The sequence below is a fragment of the Pongo pygmaeus genome, chromosome 1 (assembly GCF_028885625.2).
Source record: "Pongo pygmaeus isolate AG05252 chromosome 1, NHGRI_mPonPyg2-v2.0_pri, whole genome shotgun sequence".
In the NCBI taxonomy this organism is placed as follows: Eukaryota; Metazoa; Chordata; class Mammalia; order Primates; family Hominidae; genus Pongo; species Pongo pygmaeus.
The window spans coordinates 93,576,879-93,596,963 of NC_072373.2; the positions used below are offsets into that span (position 1 = coordinate 93,576,879).

At 45.0% G+C, this 20,085-nt stretch overlaps 1 protein-coding gene across 2 annotated transcripts in view; it reads right to left on the reverse strand.

Moving 5' to 3' along the window:
- PRCC (proline rich mitotic checkpoint control factor) overlaps positions 1–20,085 on the reverse strand; it is a 33,484-nt gene that overhangs the window by 3,681 nt on the left and 9,718 nt on the right. The window contains exons 2-5 of one of the 2 annotated variants that reach the window (XM_054466148.2): positions 15,028–15,075; positions 10,200–10,766; positions 5,266–5,361; positions 2,261–2,404 (exon numbers count right to left, since the gene is read on the reverse strand). In XM_054466148.2, coding sequence (XP_054322123.1) covers positions 2,261–2,404; positions 5,266–5,361; positions 10,200–10,766; positions 15,028–15,075 — 855 coding nt within the window. The remainder of the gene's footprint in view (positions 1–2,260; positions 2,405–5,265; positions 5,362–10,199; positions 10,767–15,027; positions 15,076–20,085) is intronic. The other variant, XM_054466152.2, reaches the window with a different exon arrangement.

Genomic DNA, 20,085 nt, shown 5'->3' on the forward strand with positions numbered 1-20,085 from the left:
ACCCAGCTCAGAACACTTGCCTGAAATAGCCTGCTAATATCCCCCACTAGACTGGAAATGCTTTGAGGTCAGGACTGTCTTCTGCGTCTTTGGTAATCCCACCCCACTCCTAGCACCCAGCACGGGGTTCTGTCTGCTGTGGACATCTGAGACCAGTTTTACTGCCTGCAGTCAGTCTGAAACAGTTTGTGCGCCAGGGCACAGGTGACCTTCTGCCCTCCTGCCAGGCCCTCCCACAATCCCTGTGCCCATCTCCCTTCAAACTCTCTTCATCTCTGTCCCCCTCTCCCCAGTCAAGCCAGATGTCTAGCCTGTCTCCCACCTACTGCTTATCAAGCTCGCTCCCATCAATCACCTCTGGCTAAAACCCCCGCCTTCCCCATTCTAGTAAGTGCCAGCAGCTTCCCTGGAATTAGAAATTTCACAATCACTCTACCTCTCCCCAATCTTCCAGCCTCCGCCCATAACTGCACTGAACCCATAACCAAACTTTGATGCAAATGATTTACTGTCAAAGTCTATATTGGTCTGGGCTTTCATTCTGCGGTTTTTCTGTCCTCTGCCAGAGTTGTCTCAGACTAGAAGCTTCCTAATCATCTCCACCCAACTCCCAAAACTCCTCTCTAGAGTCTCCTCAGCACTTATGTAATCAATTTGTACTGTAATCATTTACACTCAAATGTCCTTAAATCTCTTCTTCCCAACTATGCTGTCAACTCCTCAAGGACAAGGACCATATCTTTTTCTCCTTTTAACAAAATCTAGTTCAATATAATGAGACGGTGGCAAGAAAACTTGGAGACAGGAAAATAGCAAATACTAATTGCTTGCTGCTATTTAATGTCATTTAATGTGACAGTTAAAGATGACATACATAAAACATCCAGCTCCATTCCTGGCCCACGGTGAGCATTAACAACAGTAGCTATTACTATGTGACTATGCTTCTCGACCCACAGTTGGTAGGGCATGCTCTCCTAAGTGGTTTTTCCAGTAAACAGTGATAGATCTATGCTGATCTAACCACAGTCCTTTGCTCTGTCCTGTATGACCGCCAGCATTCAGTTAAAACAAATGGCTGGGGCTTGTATGGCCATCTGTGGCCATAGAACAAAGCAAAGCAAATGAGGGGAGGAAAAGGGAACAAAATCCTCGACCTTGGCCTTGCTGGTGCTGGGCTCAAGTCCAGGGTTTTCCCACATTTCCCCTCCTGTGGCACGCTCATAAATGTCCACATTTGCTGTTCTCAGCCACTAGGTGAAGAAATATTCATCATACTGACTGAAGAAAACTAGGACAGAGAAGGCAGGAGTGTGGTGTGGGAAATGTGATGAATAAAAGCACTGGAAAGACTACAGCTGGCTACCATCAGTAATGAAGAGAACACAGAAGAGTTGCATGCTCAGAATCTAGGGACTCCAGGACTTCTGAGGTGCTGTTGTGCCCACACCTCAAAAATGTGCTGAGCCAGGTCCCAGCTTGAAACAATGAACTAACTGGGGCCGGGTATAGTGGCTCATGCCTGTAATCCCAGCACTTTGGCAGGCCAAGGCCAGGGTGGGTGGATCACTCAAGGCCAGGAGTTCGAGACCAGCCTGGACAATACAGGGAAACTCCAACTCTACCAAAAAATACAAAAATTAGATAGGTATGGTGGCATGCACCTGTAGTCCCAGCAACTGAGGTGGGAGGATCACCTGAGCCTGGGAGGCAGAGGTTGCAATAAGCTGTGACTGAGCCAGTGCATGCCAGCCTGGGCAACAGAGTGAGACTGAAAAAAAAAAAAAAAAAAAAAACCACCAAAAAATGAAAACAACTGGAAGGAAGGAAGGAGGAAAGGAGGGAGGGAGGGAAGGAAAGGAAGAAGACAGTATTTTAAAAGAATAAAAATTAAAACAAAAAAAGCAAAAAACTTTAAATCAAAAAAAGAAAAGAAGGATCTGACTGTAGGGCAAGAGTAGAGCAGCCGTGGATTCTGTGCAGCCTCAGAAGGAGCCACAGGCTGGGAGTCCTCTCCAACTACTCCATCTCAGCAACCAGACCTCCCATCCAGCTAGAGAGCTGTTAAAGTCCTGCAAAGTTCTAGAGGGCAGGAGCTGTATCTGTGAGGTTTAGTGCATACTCCAGTACCATGGGCAAAATGTGTTTGCTAAAGGTGCTGTGACAATAACAATGGGGTGTGGGGTCAAGACGGGGAGTAAGACAAGATTTTGCTTTGCAGCTTCCCAAGCTGACCACTCAATAGACGTTTCCCACTTACTTTGCTGAATGACTTCATGGTTTTCTCTTCTGTCAATGACTTAGTCATCCATTGCTGGGCCCCACTGAGCTGGTCATCACCTTTGATCTCCACAAAGTTGATTTCTTCTCTCCCTCGGTTCCTCTTGCCCTGCAGCCGCTTAAACTGGAAAAGAAAAAAATGCAGGAGTCAGGAATCTGGGCAAGGGGGTCAGCAGATGTCACTAAAGAGCCAGAGTTTATGGAATGATTTTTGTGACTCACCAATCCCAAGGCACCCTCAGTTCTTCTCTATGTCTTTTCACCCTGCCATCTACCGAACTCCCTTGATGCCAGATTAAAGGCTACTTCTACTCAGAACGTCTCCTGAACCCAGGAAAAGGGAAGCTAAGAGGTATCTCCAAACATGATTGAGAGCAGAGAACCAGTGATATGAATTTGTATTCAAACAGTATCTGCCTACCACTATGCAATATATCCATGTAACAAACTGGCACATGCACCCCCAAATCAATTTTATTTTTAATGGTATCTGCCTAAAAGGACTGCATACAATTTTCGAATTAAGAATTCAGAGTAAGCCGGGCACGGTGGCTCACACCTGTAATCCCAGCACTTTGGGAGGCCAAGGTGGGCGGATCACCTGAGGTCGGGAGTTCAATACCAGCCTGACCAACATGGAGAAACCTCGTCTCTACTAAAAATACAAAATCAGCTGGGCGTGGTGGTGCATACTTGTAATCCCAGCTACTTGGGAGGCTGAGTCAGGAGAATCGCTTGAGCCCAGGAGGCAGAGGTTGCGGAGAGCCGAGATCGCACCATTGCACTCCAGCCTGGGCGGGAAGAGTGAAACTCTGTCTCCAAAAAAAAAAAAAAAAGAAAGAAAAAAAGAATTCAGAGCAGGCCAGGCAGGGTGACTCACATCTATAATACCAGCATTTTGGGAGGCAAGGGGGAAGGATCACTTGAGCCCAGAAGTTTGAGACAAGCCTGGGCAATAAAGTGAGACCCCATCTCTATAAAAAAATTAAAAAATTAGCCAGGTGTGGTGGTGCGTGCCTGTGGTCCCTGGGAAACACAGCAAGACCTCGCCTCTAAAAAAATAAAATTCCAAGCCCCCAAAAAACACAGAACTCCAGGATTTCTCCTTTAAAAATCAGTTGTTTGTCCATCTCTGTTCCCTCTAATTGTTCGGTATCACCGAATCAACAGACCCCACACCAGAGTGGACATTAGAGACAAAGAATGTGGGGCTGCGTAGAAAAGGAGTCTCACATACACACAGAGGCTTAGCTTTACTTCAAAAGTTTTTAAGGTAAAGAAAAAAAAAAAAAAAGCACAGTAAACTTTCTAGGAGACTGCTACTCCTTCCTCTTCCTAAAAAAACAAAATGCAAATCATACAAGTCATCCAGAGGTGTGCCCCAAAGCGAATGTGGGTGAATAAGGAATAGAATTTTAAAACTCAGAAGCTTCAGTGAGACCCAGTCCTGATCTCAACATTAGTGAGGGCTTCTATACTCCCTCTACCTAGAAGAAACTGACTTTTGCCACTAAGTGGGTTCTCAGCTGTCCCCTAGGCTTAGCTGGTTCCCAAAGAAACCAACTATCGAACCTGCCAAGAAGGATATCTATAGGGGAGTGGATGAACACAGCATCAAGCACAGGCAGAAGTATGCAAAGGGATGGACACCTTTCTGGGAAAAGGTAAGCAGAGAAGAATTATTTTTTATAAGAACCTCCATGGAGAGGTAGCACCCCCTATTTCTGCAGATCCCTCCTAATAGGCTGTGACTTGCCTGCAGATAGAACAGTACTTTACATCCTGAATAAGGGCCTGAAAGTCACAGGACATTGTGCTTTCACCTTTCCTTTTGCTGAAGCTTGGGAAAGCTCAGCAGCAGTGAGAGACCATTATGTGAAACACAACGTTATTTAACATAGCTACTTGGTGCCTCCCCAAATCCATTCTCCTCTTCTTTAGTGTGAAAGAATCCAAAATTTTTGCTAGGCATATTACCATACAACTAATAAAACACTACATTCCCTAGACCCCCTTACAACTAGATATGGCCGGCTAGATGCAGTGGCTCACGCCTGTAATCCCAGCACTTTGGGAGGCTGAGACGGGCTGATCACTTGAAGCCAGGAGTTCGAGACTAGCCTGGGCCAACGTGGTGAAACCCCATCTCTACTAAAAATACAAAAATTAGCCGGACATGGTGGCACATGCCTGTAATCCCAGCTACTCCTACTCAGGAGGCTGAGGCACAAGAATCGCTTGAGCCTGAGAGGCAGAGGTTGCAGTGAGCTGAGATCGTGCCACCATACTCCAGCCTGGGTGACAGAGCAAGACTCTGCTCAAAACAAACAAACAAACAAAAAACAAAAAAAACCAAACAACTAGATAAGGCCACATGAGCAGAGTCTAGTCAGTGAGATCAAAGTGGATGTGCTCTTAGAAACTTTCAGGAAGTCTCCTAGAAAGCGAGGGGAAGTGTTCCTCCCTTTCTTTCTCTACCCTGCTGCATCTCCAATGCCAGTGTGATGGCTGTAGCTTTAACTATCATGGACCATAAGAATAAAGGCCACAGCCTAGGGATGGCAAAGCGACGATCAGAAAGGGACTGAAGCCAGGCACGGTAAATCATACCTGTAATCCCACCACTTTGGGAGACCAAGGCAGAAGGATTGCTTGAGCCCAGGAGTTCAAGTGCAGCCTGGACAACAAGCAAGATCCCATCTCTACCAAAAAAAAAAAAAAAAAGAAGGGGACTAGATCCCTGACTCTGTGGAGCTTCCAAAGCACCCCTGGCCTGCCTACCTGTATCCTTCTTCCATGAAGAAAAAAACTAACTTCCTTTATATAAGCCACTATTATTTAGAGTTTCTCCGTTACATGTTGCCAACCTAATCCTGATACAGTTTTGTCTTTTGTGTGTCTGTGTTTTTTTAATTTCCTTTGGCTTCAGATTTGAAACGTGGTGCCCAGCGGTCAAAGATGGTCACTTGTGCTTTGTTAACTTACTGCTTCGTCATCGATGAAGGAGGCATCTGGGGCAATTTCCTGGGGGGGGACCTGGGCCGGGTCCTGTGCAGGATAGTAGCCACCACTGTAATAATCCTGCAGCCAAACAGGAAAGAAAAACACACCAACTGAGGGCACAGTTGGAGAGGGGAAGGTAAGGTCTGTCCGGAAACAGAAAATTGTCATCAAAGAGGCAGTGGTGAGATAGCTACACTACAGCTTCCTCAAACAGACCAGTTAAAGGCATAGATCCCAAGGACCGACCTATAACTCAAGAACAGTCCCTACAGCTTTTCTCATCTACACTATCCAGACAGATGGATATTTTTCAGGAAAGGGTAACAAGAAACAAAGTCTCTCCTACTTCAATCTATACCTTGCTCCCTCAGCTACTTCCTGAGACTCTCACCTCTTACCTCTACCATGCCCTCAGCCCTGCTCCTCCTGCTCATAAGACCCCAATGAGCTACGACGCAAGCAGGGACAAGAAGGCATATGTCATGCCATTCCTGCTCCTCATTCTAGTTTGGTCCTGTGAATACAGGGAAACAGTCTAAACGGGGTGGGGAGGTTATAGATCTCTGATTTAAAATAACCACTATTAGGATACAATGAAACTTACAAAGCTGGGAACAAAGCAGGTTTGTTTACCAGATTTTGAGTTCAGGAATCTCATGATTCCCCTTACAGGTGAGTGGCCCAGATGTTGCTGCAGACCCTAGAGGAAGAGGAAGGTGAAGGCAAGGGCAAGGCCTCTCTGCTTGGCGAAGTCAGGCAGCCACAGGGCCAATAAACTGTTTCCTCCTTGCCAACACTTTTTCCTAATTCTTCCACTTCATCTTAAACTCCAAGAAATGCCCTTCTAAGAACATTTGTTTTATGATGAGCTAAATGAAAATAGGTTTAATATTCACTACATAAAATAATATATAAAAATCCAGAGCAATTAGAGTATGGATTTTTTTTATAATGGTATTCACAATAAGATACATTTAAATTTCAGAGTCCCCTAGTGTATTTAAAGTGCTTTAATTTACATAGATTATCTCAATGGTGTTTATAACTGCATATAGAATTCTAATTTGTTATTCAATTTAAATAGCATCTTTTTTTTTCTGCTAAAGAGGTAAAAACACTATCTTTCTCCATCCTTCTTTTTTTGAGATGGAGTTTCGCTCTTGTTGCCCAGGCTGGAGTGCAATAGTGCCATCTTGGCTCACTGCAACCTCGCCTCCTGGGTTCAAGCGATTCTCCTGTCTCAGCCTCCCATGTAGCTGGGATTACAGGCGCATGCCAGCATGCTCAGCAAATTTTTGTATTTTTAGTAAAGATGGAGTCTCATCATATTGGTCAGGCTGGTCTTGAACTCCTGACCTCAGGTGATCCGCCTGCCTTGGCCTCCCAAAGTGCTGGCATTACAGGCGTGAGCTGGCATTACAGGCGTGAGCCACCACACCCAGCCTATCTTCCTCCATCCTTCTAACAACCACCTTAAGGGCAGATATAGTATCTCTGCTCAGCCTATAGGAAACAACAAGGCTTAACAGCAAAGATTTAGGAAACAAAATTGTTTTCAAAGTATTTGGTCAGAACAGGTTCTCCACAAAGCCCTCTCTCTTCACTCATGCTCAGATTGAAAACAATAATGCTGACCATTCAGAGAATCACAGTGGTTGAAGGGACTTAAGTCTTCCAACCATCCCAGGCCAGCAGTTTTTAAACTTGCTGAAGCTGCCCAGTCATGGAGCCAGCCAGCTGCCTCTGTTCAACTCCACCACTGGTGCCAGGTCCCCCAACTCCTGCTGCTAGGAGCCCTCTACATCTTGGGAAGCTCTGACTGCTAGGAATTCTCTCTTAAACCTATGTACAACCTGGCATTCTATACTTTTACTCTCTGAGGCCCTACACATCAAATCTAAATATCTCTTCCAAACAACAGGTGAATACAACGTGAATAAAAAGTTACAATCAGCATTTATTGAACATTTACTATTTTCCAGGAACCACCATGCTAAACTAATGTAATTATTTTAGCAACACTTTGAGTTGCTCTGATATCCCATTTTACACCTGAAAAATCTGAGACTGAGAGAGGCAGTTAAGTAACTTGCCCAAACTCAGCTTGAGATTCAAACCTCAAACCACCCTCAGGATTCTATTTATTATTATTTTTTTGATTCTCTTTATTCTTACTTTGCACTCAACCGTCCAGATTCCCTTCTTTCCTCCTTGGCCCCAACTCTCCCTTCCTGTTTTTCTCAATACTCCTCACCTCTAGAAACTCTTCTTAAACTAACTGCTATCTAGACGTCTATGCCATAGATTCCCTTATCCTCATCATCCACATTTCAGGAAGCTATCTTGTAATTCTAAGATTAGATACCAGTCCTCTTCCGCCTTCCCTTCATACCTCTCACCAGCTCCGACAATCAGATTTTGTTTTCAACATAGGGGAAGTGCTCCAGGACACTGGTCTAGGAAAAATTTTACAGCTAAGACCTCAAAAGCACAGGCAATAAAACCAAAAGTCAGCGGGGTACGGTGGCTCACGCCTGTAATCCCATCACTTTGGGAGTCCAAGGTGGGCAGATCACCTGAGATCAGGAGTTCCAGACTAGCCTGACCAACATGGTGAAACCCAGTCTCTACTAAAAATACAAAAATTAGCCAGGCGTGGTGGCAGGCGCATATAATCCCTGTTACTCGAGAGGCTGAGGCGGGAGAATCGCTTGAACCCGGGCGGTAGAGGTTGCAGTGAGCCGGGATCGCACCACTGCACTCCAGCCTGGGTGACGGAGCAAGACTCCATCTCAAAAATAAAAAAATAAAAAATAGGCAGGGCGTGGTAGCTCACCTCTGTAACCCCAGCACTTTGGGAGGCCCAGGTGGGCAGATCATTTGAGGTCAGGAGTTCGAGAACAGCCTGGCCAACATGGTGAAACCCTGTCTCTACTAAAAATACAAAAAAAATTAGCCGGGCCTGGTGGCACATGCCTGTAATCCCAGTTACTCAGGAGGCTGAGGCAGGAGAATCACTTGAACCCGGGAGGCGGAGGTTGCAGTGAGCCGGGATCGCGCCACTGCACTCCAGCCTGGGCGACACAGCAAGACCCTGTCTCAAGAAATAAATAAATAAATAAATAAAATAAAATAAATAAAAATAATGGCCGGGCACGGTGGCCCACGCCTGTAATCCCAGTACTTTGGGAGGCTGAAGTGGGCGGATCACCTGAGGTCGGGAGTTCGAGACTAGCCTGACCAAAATGGAGAAACCCTGTCTCTACTAAAAATATAAAAAATTAGCCGGGCATGGTGGTGCATGCCTGTAATCCAAACTACTAGGGAGGCTGAGGCAGGATAATCGCTTGAACCTGGGAGGCGGAGGTTGCAGTGAGCCGAGATCGTGCCATTGTACTCCAGCCTGGGCAACAGAGCGAGACTCCGTCTCAAAAAAAAAAAAAAAAAAAAAAAGATGCTGGCAAGGTTGTAGAGAAACGAGAACACTTATACACTTTATACACTGCAGATGGCAATGTAAATTATTTCAGCCACCATGGAAAGTAGTTTGGAGATTTCTCAAAGAACTTAAAACAGAGCTACCATTCAACCCAGCAATCCCATTACTGGGTATATACCCAAAGGAATATAAATTACTCTACTGTAAAGACACATGCACACATGTTCATCACAGCACTATTCGCAATAGCAAAGACACAGAATCAATCTACATGCCCATCAACAGTGGACTGAATAAAGAAAATGTGGTACATATATACCATGGAATACTACACAGCCATAAAAAAAAGAACAAAATCATGTCCTTTGCAGCAGCATGGATGGAGCTGGAAGCCATTAAGCAAATTAACACAGAAACAGAAAACCAAATACCACGTTTTCACTTATAAATAGGAACTAAACACTGAGTATACATGGACACAAGGAAGGGAACAACAGACACCAGGGCCTACTTGAGTGTGGAAGGTAAGGATCAAAAACTACCTATTACAGCCAAGTGTGGTGGCTCACACTATAATCCCATCACTTTAGGAGGCTGAAACGGGCAGATCACTTAAGGCCAGAAGTTTGAGACCACCCTGGCCAACACAGTGAAACCCCGTCTCTACTAAAAATACAAAAATTAAATTAGCGGGCATGGTGCAATGTGCCTGTAGTCCCAGCTATTTGGGAGGCTGAGGCGGGAGAGTTGCTTGAACCTGGGAGGTGGAGGTTGTAGTGAGTCAAGATCGTGCCACTGCACTCCAGCCTGGGCGACAGAGCAAGACTCCGTCTCAAAAAATGTAAAATACAAATACAAAAATTAGCTGGGCATGTTAGTGGTGGCACACATCTGTAGTCCCAGCTACTCGGGAGGCTGAGGCAGAGAATCGCTTGAACTCGGGAGGCAGAGGTTGCAGTTGAGCCAAGATTGTGCCACCGCACTCCAGCCTGGGCAACAGAGTGAGATTCCTTCCAAAAAAAAAAGGCGAAAAACCTACCTATCAGGTACTATACCTATCGGGTACTATGCTCATTACCTGGGTGACAAAATCATCTGTACGCCAAACCCGTGACATGCAATTTACCCATGTAACAAACCTGTACATGTACCTCCTGAACCTAAAACAAAGGTTAGGAAGAAAAAAAAAAGATAGATATATATATCACAAATATATACAAATATTATGGATCAATAAAAAATAAATAGATTGTTTTCAGAATAAAGATGTCATTTATGTGGTTCACCCTGTCAGACTTCAAAACTTGGGCAATTTAGATTAATATGGTTCAGAATAAAGGTATGTTCTGTGGCCTAATAAATAGAGAAGGTTAATTTAGCCAAAGTGACACCACAGAGGCTGTATCACTAGCTCAAAGCTCTCCTTGACCACCATGTTCCAACATTCCCTCGCCTGCCCTCTGTGCCTCCTACCCACCTGATAATAAGCACCAGCGGCATTGGCATCGCCATACGTGGAAAACTGATTGTAGCTGTAATCGTCCCCAGGCTTAGGCATCCAAGGGGCCCCACTTGAGCCTGCTGCCATCTTGAATTCAAGGGGGGCATTGGCTGCATCATCCTGGAAAGCCGGCTCTGGTTCCGTGCCTGGAGGCAGCTCTTCAGGGACAGTGGGGATGGGGTAAGGGTATGGCTCAACTCCAGGTGGCTCAGCCTTTTCAGGGAGGGAGAAAAAGTTTTCGGGGGCTACTTCCTCATCACTGTCGTCTTCTTCCTGCGTGATCTGCTTTGTCACCTGCAAGGCAGCACTCTTGGCAGCAGCCTTGATAGCAGAGGGCGACGGAGTGGTGGTTGTGGTGCCCACAACAGGGGCAAGAGAGGAAGTCTTGGTCTTAGAAGCCAGTCTGGAGGGCTTAGTATCAGGGGAGCCATCCGAGGGTTTGCGGGAGAAGGCATGGGGCAGGAGCAACCTGTTAGTCTCTTTCACAGTCAGGTTTTTAGGTTGGGGAAGCAAGGCAGACAAACCAGTCCCCTCACCGGATCCCTGGTGAGCCCAGGTGTGGGATAGGAGGAAGGAAAGATGACAAGTGAGATTTTATGTACTAGCAACACCAAAAACAACAGTTACAGATAAGTTCTCTAGCCTAAAATCTTACCAGCCCTTGTTTCTTCCTTACCTCCATCCACTCAGACCACCTAATCTGGGCTTGACTCCTGCTACTTCAGGCCTTTCTGCGGGCTGCTTCTCCCAAGGTGAGGTATCATTCCTCTTCTCTCCCATCCCAACCCAGCTCCACTGCCCTCTTCTAGAGCGAGCCTTCCTCAACTCTGTGTCTTCAACAAATATGATGCTCTTAACCTCACATCATCCTTCCTGCCAAAAAGCCCAGGTCTCTCCAGCTCATCACTCAACCTCTCTCCATGTCCTGAAGGGACCTCTTAACACAAGAACCCTCTCCTTCCTTTGGAATGCTACCCAAAATCAAGAACAAGGTTCTGTCCAAAAGAAACATTCATACGGTTGCCAAAAGTCCCTTCCCAGCTGGGCGGTGGTGGCTCACGCCTGTAATCCCAGCACTTTGGGAGGCCAAGGTGGGCGGATCATGAGGTCAGGAGTTCGAGACCAGCCTGGCCAACATACTGAAGGCCCATTTCTCCTAAAAATACAAAAATTAGCCAGGCATGGTGGCAGGTGCCTGTAATCCCAACTACTTGGGAGGCTGAGGCAGAAGAATCGCTTGAACCCAGGAAGCGGAGGTTGCAGTGAGCCGAGATCATGCCACTGTACTCCAGCTTGGGTGACAGAGTGAGACCCCTTCTCAAAAAAAAAAAAAAAAAAAAAAAGTCCCTTCCCCTGACCAAGGGAGAAAGCTAACCCTGAGCGAGACCCCTCAGCAGCGCTAATGACGCCTAGGAAAGAGTGGAGGCCCAGCACGTTCAACAAGGAAGCAGTGAGTCCAGAGACTGCAAGGGGCCTGACACAGCTTTTTCCAACCCTTTAAATTGCTCTCCTTGTCACCATCCCCAAAGCAAAGGAAACAGGATTTCCTTTCTCTTTTTTTTCCCCCCCTTAGATAGGAACTTGAAGCCTCAGCTTGGGTGGGGCAGCTCCCTTAGGACTTAAGTGCTAAGGGTATTTTTTTGTTTTTTTGGTCGGAGTCTCGCTCTGTTGCCCAGGCTGGAGTGCAGTGACATGATCTTGGCTCACTGCAACCTCCGCCTCCCAGGTTCAAGCAATTCTCTGCCTCAGCCTCCTGAGTAGCTGGGATTATAGGTGCCCACCACCACGCATGCCTGGCTAATTTTTGTATTTTTAGTAGAGACAGGGTTTTACCATCTTGGCCAGGCTGGTCTTCAACACCTGACCTTATGATCCATCCGCCTCAGCCTCCCGAAGTGCTGGGATTACAGGCATGAGCCACAGCGCCCCGCCTAAGAGTATTTTTTACGTAAGACCATAGAATCCTACATCAGCTGACTGAAAGGGTTTTTATAAGATCATCTTCAGTTCTTTTCAGACTTACTCAGCTTGCAAATTTCCCTCATCTATTACTGCTTTTTACAAAAATATGTAATTTTAGTATGTTTAGTGCCATTATACATACAGAGGTAGTTTTGTCAGCCAGAAATGAGTATATATATATATGCTGTATTTTTTTAATCTGAAGTCCCCTACCCTATCCAAGGAAAGCCCTATAGATGTGGCATATTAGCTTGTTAATGCCAGAGTCAAGCATTTAACTTTTGATCTGTAAGCTCACTGGCCCAGCCCATCCAGAGTTCCTATTACCCAAAAGATTCTGCTTTCTCTATGCTAAAAGGCCAGTTTGGCCTAACTGTAGAGCTAAGGGAAATGCCAATTGGAAAAGGAGAATGGAATAAGGTCACTGTGTCACTGTCTTAGAGTACCAGTGTACTCCAGCCTTCTCAGCCAAGAAATGCCCAGAGTGAATAAGACATTTGAGTCAAGCCACACAGAACTGCTCATCTGGAGACTGGGCTCTTCTTGCTGTGTGTGTGTTCACAAACTTGGTCCAGCCTGGAAGCGCCCAGAGGCTCTGGTTCATAGGAACCAGACTGAGGTACAGGGCGGAGCACACCCTCAGGCTACCTTTGAAGTGTCTGACTTATCAGATATCTGGGGTCATGGCTACAACATTTTGCAGTCCTAAGTCCCCACTCTGCCTTAAGAGCTCAGAATTCCTCTATCTACTCATTTCTTCCTACCACCTGGAAGATTGTTCTTTACAGTCTTCAGTCTTACAGTGGGGGCGCCTTCTGAGCCAGTCCACCTCCTCCAGGAAGCTATCCTGGTAACAGGACTGCCTTTGCTCAGTCTCAGCACGCCAACATCTTGCATGACTCCTTTTTCATCTACTATAAATACAAACACCAGGGCCAGGTGCAGTGGCTCATGCCTATAATTTCAGTACTTTGGGAGGCCGAGACGGGCAGATCATGAGGTCAGGAGATCGAGACCGTCCTGGCTAACACGGTGAAACCCCGTCTCTACTAAAAATACAAAAAAATTAGCCGGGCGTGGTGGCGGGTGCCTGTAGTCCCAGCTACTCTGGAGGCTGAGGCAGGAGAATGGCGTGAACCCAGGAGGCGGAGCTTGCAGTGAGCCGAGATCACACCACTGCACTCCAGCCTGGGCGACAGAGCGAGACTCCGTCTCCCCCCAAAAAAAAAAATTAAATAAATAAATACAAATATCAGCCTTGCCAGTTATCTTTCTAACTTCCATACAACCACGTCCTTCTAAAACTGCTCAGAGGTGGAAGCAACATTTAACTGAGTCAGGAGAAGGGGCAGCTTTGTATCATATACTTGAATCACAAGACAGCCACTATTTTATTTTATTTATTTTTTATTTTATTTTATTTTATTTTTATTTATTTATTTATTTTTTTTTTTTTATGGAGTCTTGCTCTGTTGCCAAGGCTGGAGTGCAGTGGCACGATCTCAGCTCACCGCAACTTCCACCTCACGGGTTCAAGCGATTCTCCTGCCTCAGCCTCCCAAGTAGCTGGGACTATAGGCGCCCGCCACCACGCCCAGCTAATTTTTGTATTTTTAGTAGAGACAGGGTTTCACCATGTTGGCCAGGCTGGTCTCAAACTCCTGACCTCAGGTGATCTGCCCGCCTGGGCCTCCCAGTGTTGGGATTACAGGCATGAGCCACCGTGCCAGGCAAGACAGCCACTTTATGAAAGCAGGACCACTTCTGCTTTTCCCTGAGACATATGATCAACATGAGGTTAGAATGTATAAATCACCAAGTGTGCAAGGAATGGGAAGAAGCTCCTGGGGGCCAGGATAATAGTACTGAGATGAGGGGAAACAGAAGCAAACAGCAGGGAAATCATCTACTAGCACTGTCTTGTTGAGGACTTCTGGTTTCAATTACAAGGAGCTAAGTGCAGCAGTTAAGAGCTTGGACTCAACAGTCAGACTGGCCAGGCGTGGTGGCTCACGCCTGTAATCCCAGCACTTTGGGGAGGCCAAGGTGGGCGGATCACCTGAGGTCGGGAGTTTGAGACCAGCCTGACCAACATGGAGAAACCCCATCTCTACTTAAAATACAAAATTAGCCGGGTGCGGTGGCGCATGCCTGTAAACCCAGCTACTCGGGAGGCTGAGGCAGGAGAACCACTTGAACTGGGAGGAGGAGGATGCGGTGAGCCAAGATTGCACCATTGCACTCCAGCCTGGGCAACAAGAGCGAAACTCCGCCTCAAAAAAAAAAAAAATTGTCAGATTGCCCACACTAGTTGTCTGAACTTGGGCAAGTTCCTCAGTTTCCTCATATGTAAAACAGGGATGATAACACTATGGCTTAGGCACTATCATGAGGATGAAATCAATTAAATGCTAGTAAAGCACTCAGAACAGTGCCTGGTTCACAGTAAGTGCTATTTAAGTGCTTATTTTCCAGGTTAAAAATGAGACAGGGAGAAGATAGACAATTTTAACATCATTTTGACTAATCCACTTATTCTACCCTCCCTAAATAATCCTTTTACACTATACGTAATGAACTGAATTGAGTTACAATTCATCTCCCTACCACTGCCTGTCTTCCAGGAAAGGTAATACCAGCATGTTAAAGCCAGGAATAGAGTAGAGAGGGTAGAGATGCACAAGGTCTGAAGTTATAAAGAAAAACAAAGCCGAACCTAAATAGTCCTCAAATATCTGTGTTTGCTCTAAACCTAATCTGAAAACTGCTGGATACTGTAAGTCCTGTCTTTGAGGAAATAATACAGGAAGAGAAAAAAAATGGTTTATATCACAATGCTTACCTGAAGGATAGTTTTCTTCTTTGTGGGTTCATCTTCCTCAGAATCTGACTAAGAGAAAAAGAAATGAAGTAAGGCCTCACTGTTTTAGGACAGTAAAGGAAACACATTAAATGTAGCACATATGAAGGGCTGGACAACAGTGGCCATCTTGTCTGTACCCCCCCTCTGTACAGAGGTGCACTCACCCCAGGCCCAGTCAAACAACACAGCTCCCTTCCTGATCTCAAACAGCTTCAGACAAATCAGGGTATGCCTTGGCCTCCCTTGATTACTCAACTCCCCTGCCCTCTCAGACCTGTTGCACAGCCTTTTTGGCATCAATTTCTTTTCTGTTAAATTAAGACTATTTCCTCCCATCTGGTCCTTGGTGGAAAGAAAAAGCTATCCCCATTCTTCTTCCTATAATTCTGTCCACCAAAAGATGAATGGGAATTGGCCCACAATCTCACCCAATCTCAGCTTCACTTTTAAAACCACTTATATAGACTACATAACCACAAGGCTGGGGAACTCCAGTGGGATTGAGTGGTGTGTTAACTACTCTTCTATGAGGCATTAAAGGTCAAAGCCATTGCAGAAATCCATTCCTTCTCCAAGTATGATCTATTGTCCGACACAGTTGTTCATGTTCAGGAAGAAAGCAGGCAAATGATGACCATGAGGATCTGGGGCAAGACAGGAGGTCATCTGTGTTATCCTTCTGATTCATCAGGATTGCTTCTAAGACAAGCTCTCATGCTGAAAAATAGCTAAACTTTTAGCTCTATCTCAGTTCCTTGGCACCTTCAAGTCAAGGAGAGTCGCAAGGCATATGAATAGCAAGCTTTAACATTTTTATTTTAAAAAATTATTCCCCCAGCCATGAACCTTAAAGCTTTCCATTTGTTCCCAGGGCCTTGGTTTGGATATCTGTAAATAAAAAGGCAATTAGGCAAGAATGTCAGATCCCATTCATCTCCAAGATTCTGTGAGAACTCAAATCCTCTGCTGTTCTATACTCGCTCTCATATCTCACAAGTTCCTTTTTGAATTTATCTCTTCCAAGGATCTTTCAATCATAATTACCTATTATATTCAAGACACTGTGCTAAGTACTGTACACAGCATTTCCTAACCAGTGTCCCAGGCAGGGCTTGGCCAGCTAGAGTCCTAGACCACTAGTCTCAGTCTGGACCATTTCCCGCAGTGTGCTTCAAAGATTCCCTGTGTGTGCCACGATATGAAAAAAGTACCTGCCCTCAAAGAATTTACACTCCAGTAAAAAGAATAAGTACCCAAATCACTGTAATAAAAGGCAGTATAAGGCCGGGCGCAGTGGCTCACACCTGTAACTCAGTACTTTGAGAGGCCAAGACAGGCAGATCACCTGAGGTCAGGAGTTTGAGACCATCCTGGCCAGCATGGTGAAACCTTATCTCTACTAAAAATATAAAAATTAGCTGGGCATGGTGGTGGGCGCCTGTAATCCCCAGCTACTCGGGAGGCTGAGGCAGGAGAAATGCTTGAACCGGGGAAGCAGAGGTTGCAATGAGCCAAGATCTTGCAATCCAGTCTGGGTGACAGAGCAAGACTCTGTCTCAAAAAATAAAATAAAATAAAAATAAAAGGCAGTATAAGATAAGAGCACCAAGTGTGGTTCAAACATCCCCTCAATTAGTACTACCATTACGGAAAACCGTATGGAGGTGCCTTAAAAAAACTAAAAATATAAATTTAGTCAGGCGTGGTGGTACAAGCCTGTAGTCCCAGCTACTCGGAAGGCTGAGGTGGGTCACCTGAGCCTAGGAGGTCAAGGCTGCAGCAAGCCGTGATCATGTAACTGCATTCCACCCTGGGTGACAGAGTAAGACCTTGTCTCAAATACTAAAAATAAATAAAAATAATAAAATTTAAAATAAAAATAAATCTTAAAATAAAAAAAAAATTTAAATAAATTTAAAAAAAATTAACAATAGAATTTGCCATATGACAGTGTGGCGCAGTGGCTCACACCTGTAATCCCAGCACTTTGGGAGGCCAAGACGGGAGGATTACTTGAGCCCAGGAGTTTGAGACCAGCCCAGACAACATGGTGAAACCCCGTCTCTACTAAAAATACAAAAGATTAGCCGGGTGTGTTGGCACATGCCTGTAATCCCAGCTACTCGGGAGGCTGAGGCAGGAGAATCGCTTGAACCTGGGAGGCAGAGGTTGCAGTGAGCCAAGATCACGCCACTGCACTCCAGCCCGGGCGACAGAGTGAAACTCCATCTCAAAATAAATAAATAAATAAAAATACTAAAGTTAGCCAGGCGTGGTGGTGCGCGCTTCTTGGGAGGCTGAGGTACAAGAATTGCTTGAATCCAGGAGGCGGAGGTTGCAGTGAGCTGGGATTGTGCCACTGTACTCCAGCCTGGGTAAGAGAGCGGACTCTGTCTCAAAAAAAAAAAAAAAAAATTACACCAGGCATGGTGGCTCACACCTGTAATCCTAGCACTTTGGGAGCACTTCCTAGCACTCCAAAATTGGAGAATCATTTGAGGCCAGGAGTTCAAGACCAGCCTGGTCAACATAGTGAGACCCCCGCCCCCCCCACCTCTAATCTTTAAAAAAAAGAAGATGAAATAGAAAATAAAAGAGGAACCTCACTCAGAAATTTTTTACAAAACAAAAATAAATAAAAATTTAAAATAGGCCCAGTCCGGTGGCTTACACCTGTCATTCCAGCACTTTGGGAGGCCAAGGAAGGCAGGTCACTTGAGGTCAGGAGTTCGAGACCAGCCTGGCCAACACGGTGAAACCTTGTCTCTACGAAAAATACAAAAATTAGCTGGGCATGATGGCGGGCACCTTTGCCTGTAGTCCCAGTTACTCGGGAGGCTGAGGCAGGAGAACTGCTTGAACCCAGGAGGCGGAGGTTACAGTGAGTGCTGAGCTTGCACCACTACACTCCAGCCTGGGTGACAGAGCGAGACTTGGTCTCAATAATGATAATAATAATAATTAAAATAATACAAATTTTAAATTTTTTTAAATTAAAATTTAGCTGGGCATGGTGGTGCACACCTGCAGTCCTAACTACTAGGGAGGCTGAGATGAGAGGATCGCTTGAGCCTGGGAGGTGGAAGTTATAATGAGCCAAAATCATGCCACTGCACTCCAGCCTGGGTGACAGAGTAAGACCCTATCTCAGAAAAAAAAAAAAAAAAAAATATATATATATATATATATATATATATATATATATATATTACCCGGCCGGGTGCAGTGGCTCACGCCTGTAATCCCAGCACTTTGGGAGGCTGAGGCGGGGGAACACCTGAGGTCAGGAGTTCCAGACCAGCCTGACCAATATGATGAAAGCCCGTCTCTACTAAAAATATAAAAATTAGCCAGGCATGGTGGCAGGTGCCTATAATCCCAGCTACTCGGGAGGCTAAGGTAGGAGAATTGCTTGAACCCAGGAGGAAGAGGTTGCAGTGAGCTGAGATTGCGCCATTGCACTCCAGCCTGGGCAACAAGAGCAAAACTCCATCTCAAAAAAAGTTGCCATATGACAGCCTGGGCAATATGGTGAAACTCTGTCTCCACAAAAAATACAAAAATTAGCTGAGTGTGGTGGCGCACGCCTGTAGTCCCAGATACTCGGGGGGCTGAGGTGGAAGGATCACTTAAACCCAGGAAGTCGAGGCTGCACTGAGCTGTGATTATGCCACTGCACTTCAGCCTGGGCAACAGAGTGAGACCCTGCCTCAAAAAAAAAAAAAAAAAAAAAAAAAAAAAAAGAATTACTATATGATCCAGTAATTCCACTTCTCTAGGTGTTTACCCAAAAGATTTGAAATCAGTTTGCCAAAGAGGTGTCTGCACTCCCATGTTCACTGTAGCATTATTCACAGTAGCCAAGTTATGGAAGCAACCTAAGTGTCCATCAACAGATGAATGGATAAAGAAAACATGGTATTTATACACAATGGAATAACAGCCTTAAAAATGGAAATTCTGTCATTTGCAGTAGCATGGATAGAACTGGAGAACGTTATGCTAAGTGAAATAAGCCAAGTAGACAAAGTAGACAAATAGCACATGTTCTCACTTACATGTAGAATCTAAAAGAAGGAACTTCATAGAAGCAGAGAGTACAATGGTGGTTACCACTGAGGAGACGATGGTAAAAGGGCACAAAATCTCAGACAGGAAGAATAAGTCTGAGGGTTTTTTTGAGATCTATTGCACAGTATGGTGAATATAGTTAATAATAGTGTATTATACATTTCAAAATTGCTGAGAGTGAATTTCAAATGTTCTCACCACAAAAAAATAAGCATTTGAAGTGATAGCTATGTTAATTTAATTATTCTACCGTATTCATAAATCTTATCATCTTGTATCCTATAGATACAATGATAAATTGTCAACTTACAATAAAAATGTTGAATCCCCTTAAAGAATCTCCTGTTTGTATTTGTGCTTCCTTTCATGTAAGTCCTTCCCCTTGTCACTCACACCCCTCCCATATCACTGCCACCTCTCATTCTGTTATCAATCTGCATTCTCTACTTCCTGACTCAAAACTCGTGAGAAGTCTCTCTGATGAACCTCACCTTGCTCCTTTTCACTAGGTGTCCCTACATCACTCAGTTGCTTAGGGTGGCATCATATTAACTCAGGTTCATTTGTGCCTACTCTGTAAACATTACATTTTTCACATATATTCTTGCCTTTACTCTGACAGCAAAGGGTATTTCTTATAGTTGAATACTTCCTCCCAGTAGTCAGTACACAATGAATTTAATTACTGACTGCTGCCAAATATGTTTTTTTTTTAACCCGTAAGGGAAATCCATCTTGGTATCTAAATGTGGGGGATAAAGGAAAGGGTGGCAAAGGAAAGGACAACCATCCACCAAGTGCTTCCTATGTATCAGGCAATTTACTCATTTTTCATTTAATCCTTATAATAACATTTCAAAGTAGGCATTATTATTATCTCAACTTTATGGTAAAGAAAGTAAGGCTCAGAGAGATAAAATAGGATGGGGCAGAACCAGGATCAGAACCAGTTCCGGTGCCCATGCT